The sequence below is a fragment of the Capsicum annuum genome, chromosome 2 (genome assembly GCF_002878395.1).
Source record: "Capsicum annuum cultivar UCD-10X-F1 chromosome 2, UCD10Xv1.1, whole genome shotgun sequence".
NCBI lineage: Eukaryota > Viridiplantae > Streptophyta > Magnoliopsida > Solanales > Solanaceae > Capsicum > Capsicum annuum.
Genome location: NC_061112.1, coordinates 150355967 through 150362334, shown reverse-complemented (window position 1 = coordinate 150362334; position 6368 = coordinate 150355967). Strand labels below are relative to the sequence as shown.

General features: G+C 33.2%; 1 protein-coding gene across 1 annotated transcript; it reads left to right on the top strand.

The window, feature by feature from the left end:
- The first annotated feature begins 3345 nt into the window (after window positions 1-3345).
- On the top strand, window positions 3346-5192 carry LOC107861451 (myb-related protein 306). The gene is made up of 3 exons (XM_016706789.2): window positions 3346-3654; window positions 3784-3913; window positions 4283-5192. The coding sequence occupies exons 1-3, from the start codon at window positions 3522-3524 to the stop codon at window positions 4932-4934; spliced, it is 915 nt and encodes a 304-aa protein (XP_016562275.2). The 5' UTR covers window positions 3346-3521; the 3' UTR covers window positions 4935-5192.
- Window positions 5193-6368: the final 1176 nt, after the last annotated feature.

Here is a 6368-nt window from a genome sequence, read left to right as displayed (position 1 = left end):
GTTAATACACGTTTTAATAAAAATTGCAGTTGTCGTATTATAGTTGTTAAGTTTTGTTATTTTGTTCTGATATGTATTGTATTATATTATACGTTGAATAAATATGGTAAATTTGATTGTTATAGATTTTAAATAAGTTCGTTTTTTAATGTGTTACTGCGGTTAATGTAATTATTATTGTATTGGTTGTTCCTATACATTATAAAATGTGTAAAAATCGGGTATACTAATGTATAATGACTCATCACACATATAGACTTGTGTATGATGAAATATTTTGATATGATATCTATATTATTGTACGATATTTTCGTGAGAAAATTTTCTTTTACAGCTATAATTGTAACATTTTATGCTATAGTAATATACATGTAGTGAAACGTTTGTATGGATTAACTAATTCAATGTTACAATATCTTCATACAATATAGTTTCATATATAAGGATATCAAATTTTAGAACATTATTAAACATGCATATGTAAACCTTATACAATTAATAATATAGTATTAATACATGTCTAATGACATCATATACATAGAATCATACTGTCAAAACAAATAAAAGACAACCTCATACAACAGTTTCACATGTATGTGTAAACCTTATAGAAGTAATAAATATAATTTAATATTGTTTCACATGTATACGAACACCTTATACAATTCACTACATAATCTTAACAACTGTATAATGAAATCTTATACATAAAATAGTGTTGCTAATACATATTTTAATGATAATTAATTAAACCTTTGATAGACGTGGTCGTCCAGAATCATCAACCTTTTTCTTACTTGACGAATTTGGAGCTTTCTTGTTTGAACTTGAAACGACAACTTCCCTTAATTTCTTCATTGTTACTGGATCGTTTCGGTGCTTCGAACGGTTCTCTACGAAATTGATTTTTTCATAATCAAAACAACTAAGAACGAAACCAACAACAGGAATAACAATACGCGACCATTAAATGGAGAAGATTCAACTTAATTCATTTTTGATGAAACTCAGATAAGCATATATTCCCGGATTCAGAGAAGCATATATTGGATGAAATTGCAATTTTTTTTTTGAGGGAGGGGGGGGGGGGGGGGGTTGATGAAAATGGAGAAGATTTTGTCGATTTTGGACAGGGAAAAGATAATTTTGGACGGAGGAGATTTTGTTGATTTTGGACGGAGAAAATAGAGAAGATTTTTTTTGGAGAGAGATTATTGCAGATTGAAGTTTATGGGTGTAGAGAGATAATAAGGAGGATAATTGGAGAGATAAGGTAGCAAGATTTCAGGAGGAAAATATGGAGCTATTTGGGATGTACAAGAAGGAAGAGAGAAAGTAAAAAAAATAGGAATTTAAGTAATTAATTTGAAATTTTTATAATTTATTTTCCAATGTGGATTTTATGTTATAAGGTGTTGTCTTATATATATACGTAATTTTTAGAAATAAATACCTAATTCAAAACGAATTTGGTAGAATTACTCTTCAACGCCTACTACTCATTCACAGATCACAAGCCCATATTTAACGGCTCCCGGCCCAGACCCAGAAGTCCAAGTAATATTCTTACATTATTTTGAGAAGTACTTGGGGAATGAATGCTAATAATAATAGTGGGTGGCCTTCAATTAATAATAATAATAATAATAATAATTAAAATTTTTTTTTATAAAAGGCACTCACCGTCTGCTTTAATCGTCGATTGGAGGTCCGTCCGGCTGATTAATAGGCATATGAATGTCATTGTCCCTTTTCCTTTCCCTCCATTATGTAGTTTTCATGCATTAGATATGAAGTGACTTATTATATTGCATGTGCCATTGTACACTACCTACTATTTTCTGTGGCACCGTTCGTGATTCGTTTAAATATCTTCAAGTCATTGTTACTGATGACTTATGGTGGGAAGCACATTCCACATATATGAATTGTCTTGGAAGAAGTTGGAAGATTTTATATTCAAACACATTGATAATTAAGTACCTTTAACATACCCAGTCATATAAAATGGATATGACAAAGCATTAGATCTTAATAATTAGAAAAAAAAAAAGGATAGTTCGGTGAGCAAATATCCCGTATTAGCAGAGTCGTGAAAGGGCTGCCCCCTTGGGTGTATGTAATGTATTAGACCATCTACTCTAATACAAACATTAGTGACTGTGTCCACGACTCGAAATCATGACCTTTAAGTCACATGGAGATAATTTTATCGCTGCTCCATGATTTTCCGTCAGTATCAATATTCAAAAAGTTTTGGGAGCAAGCGTTTACCATTATGCAAAAGCTATAGTTTATAACAAGGTTGCAACTTTATTTATTAACCTAATCTATCAAGTATTCGTCATGTTTGATCATTTCATAACCCCAGGGCCTCGCGCCTCGCTATAGGTAGGATATTCGTGTTACCTAGCGCAAAATGACACGTGTGCTCATTTCATCACCTTGTATCTAAAGTTTATTATCTCCATGTTCGTGGCACAAGAGAACACAGTGAGAAGAAAAGTGGGGAACAATTATATACATCTTGGAAAATAGTAGGTTAGACTTATTCAAACTCCAATGAATCAAAGCTTTTGAAAAGTGTTGCTGGAGTTAGCTTTATTTGATGAGGCAGTAGCAGTAAAAAGCATACTGAGAGCCTTAATTAGGATTGTTAATGGCTTGAAATAATGACACACTATATCGAACATTGAATGCCCACGCGGTTTCGAGGAAGCAGAGAGAGAGAAGCAGGGCAGCTGACTTTAGGCTGAGGCCTCCCATGGGAGGAGTAAATGCTCTTGCTGTCACCTTTTGACTCTTTCACTACCCCTCACCTTCCGATTCAATTTATGTGTCACCTTTCAAATTTTGAGAGTCAAATGAGTTTTTCTTTGATCACAATTTTTATATATATTATGTTCTGACTTGTAGTATTCTCTCTGTCCCAAATTATTTATACCAAATTTCCTAGTTTAATTTCTTATTTTATTTGTCTTTTTTCATTAATTATGACATGACAATTTTTTTTCAAATTATACCCTTAGTAATTGATTACTCCTTGTTACTAACATTAAATTATCAAATCTTGAAAAATGTGTTGCAAAGACTTTGGTAATCCTATAATTCTACTTATACATGCAAAAAGTGTTTTGGTATCAGCAATATAATAACTCCATCAATATTGAAACTAACAGTATGACACATCAATAGGATCAAAATGATAAACTTACATTACCGATTATTATTTTTTTAATAGCTATGTCATCTCAATTTGAAACGGATAATTTCGTATATGAATTCCTGATCGAAACTTAAAACAGTTTGACTCTCGGGAGGTGGAGAGAGTAATTAATTTGGGGTCAGGCTATTCTCTCTCCGAATTGGCAAGTCATTTCTTTCTATATATCCCACATCAAACAACCTTAGCCCCTTAGACCTTTGTCTTTGCTTTTTCCAAGAAGAGAAAAGAGGAAAAATACAGGACTATAAAATATTGTGGTACATACAAAGAGAGTAAGCTGCACTAAGAAAGAGAGATGGGTAGACCACCTTGTTGTGATAAACTAGGGGTGAAGAAAGGACCCTGGACTCCTGAAGAAGATATTATGTTGGTCTCTTTTGTTCAAGAACATGGTCCAGGGAATTGGAGGACTGTTCCCACTCATACAGGTTATTTTCTTTTCTTTTACGATTCGGTCATTCCTCGAATCCTTTTAAGTTTGAGTTTTACTAAAAGAGTATATTTCAAAGTGCATCGAGTTAGTAACAAGTGTTTTTTTTTTTTCTTTTAATGAGCAGGGTTGCGCAGATGTAGCAAGAGCTGCAGGCTAAGATGGACTAACTATCTCAGACCAGGAATCAAGAGGGGTAGCTTCACTGATCAAGAGGAGAAAATGATTATCCAGCTTCAGGCACTTTTAGGCAACAAGTATGCTCTCCTTCATTACCTATCTTGATCCTTTCTATTTGACACAACATTGAGTTTAGTTTAAAATACAAATACCGATTTTTGGCATATAGGTACTAAGAGTAACTCTATGTATGTAATTTTAAACATGTCATGACATATCATCTTTTGGAATCTAAAAGATGAAAAAATCGGCATATAAATGTAGCGGATGGAGTAGTACTTTTTATTGGATCGACTATTAGGGAACTTGAATTAATACTTCATGGATCTGGATGGTCACTTGGTGTATTATTTTTCCTTATGGAAAAGTTTAAGAGTAATTGTTTCATAAAGAATTAGTAGAATTATTAGTTGTCCTGTTGTTGATTTTTTGTGTCTCCGTAACAGATGGGCTGCCATAGCTTCATATCTCCCGGAGAGAACAGATAACGACATAAAAAACTATTGGAATACTCATTTAAAGAAGAAGCTGAAGAAGCTCGAAGCAAACGATTTATATTCCAGCGATGGACACTGTTTATCATCTATAAAGTCAGCCTCCAGAGGCCAATGGGAAAGGACACTTCAAGCTGATATAAACACAGCCAAACAAGCTTTACAAAATGCCTTGTCACTCGATAAATCAAGTCCAATTTCCGAATACACTATCAAGCCCATAAATATTGACTGTTATCCCTCATACATAAAACAAGAAGCGAAAATGTCTACTTCTACATACGCATCAAGTGCTGAAAACATCGCGAAATTACTCAAACAATGGACTAGAAGTGATTCCACAAATAATTCTGAGCAATCAAAGGCATCGTCGAGTACTCAATTCTCTTGTAATACTACTAACAATACTAATGCCATGACGGAATATTCATCATCATTTGAGTCATTTGAACCATCAAATTCAGATCAATTTTCTCAGGCTACGACACCTGAGGCTGCTGGTAAATTTTATGGTGAAAGCAAGAGAGAATTGGATAATGAAGTACCATTGTCAGTAATGCTGGAGAGTTGGCTGTTTGATGAAAATGACGATTTATTAATTTAGAAGGATTTTTTTTTTTTTTTTTTGGCTTTTCCATTTGGGGGATTCTATTTTGTTGCATTATCCTTTTTTGTTTGTTACTCCTAAGTCCCAAGTACTAGAATTTTAATTTTTGACTAGGGATGGATGTGACGTCCCCATTCTTATTCTTTTGTCCGGTACAAGGCTTTTAACATTGTGTATATTTTAGCTTAATTGATTACTCAATTAAGCCAGAAGGATTTTGTGCTTTGCTAATTAAGAGAGCTATTTATTCTCTAATTTGTACTGGAATTAAGTCATATTTGTTGTATAGAGAACTTTTGCATTATTAATTCAGTTTAACTGGTTATAATAAGATCTTATAGGGTATTAATAGTAGCCGTAAAATTCAAATTCATTTCCATTTGGTTTCTGAGAATAACCTGCATGAAATCGAAGATACATCAGGGGTAGATCTAGTTAATTAGGTGTGGGAAACCTAATGGCGTTTACCCTTTCTCTATTTATAGAGAAATTTATATAAGAAATATATGTCAGAAATTGAGTAACAAAATAAGCTTTTGATCCGTGGTAGAGAGGGACACCCTTTGGCACACATAATAATTCTTTTATGAACTTCAAATTGGATGCAACCTATAATAATTAATACAAGGCTAAAACAATCTCTTTGGCCTTCTAGAAACTAACCTCGGGCATATCTAGAGAACATCAAAGTCAACGAGGTACCTAGAAATGATAAAGACAACGGGCTTATCTAGAAAAGATGAAGTCAACGATCATGTAGAGATAACGTGCATCCTACAACTAAAATTCAACAATTTTTAGAGAATGATATTTATGATACTATTCCTTTGCTTCCAACATTTCCATTTACTCAATTTGTTTCCATTCAAATTCAAAACATATTGTTTCAGAAAAAAAAATAGAATCATTTTGAATACCTCAAACTTGTCTCAGGAGGAAAACAATTTACTAACACTCGATTGGATATACACCCTGTGACATGTCCATATTCACAATTATAGAAAAGTTTCAATTTGATTACTGACTTCACATGATGCACTTGTTCACTCCTCAGGCGTTGCTATCAGACTTTAGCAATGTATGTGGGCAGCAATTGCTGTGGAAATTTGCATCTCTTTGCCTTAAATGCTCACATGTCAAGTGCCTCTCTACAATTTTCAACTACTAGTAGTAAGTATTTGATTTGGTGGAGAACACACTAACTACCCAAGTCAACTTTGTAATTATGATTATTGTTGTCATTAATATAAATCTTTAACCTGGTGATTATAACCACAATTAAGGTGCGTGTGTGTTGAGAGCCATACGCCAAGCGGTTTCATGTCCAATTGCCATCTAAGTGTGAGTTAATATTCAAAATCTAAGACACTTAAGTTGGTGTTGTTTGCAACAATTTTTTTAATTCTTGAAAAATAAACTTTAATCACAAAC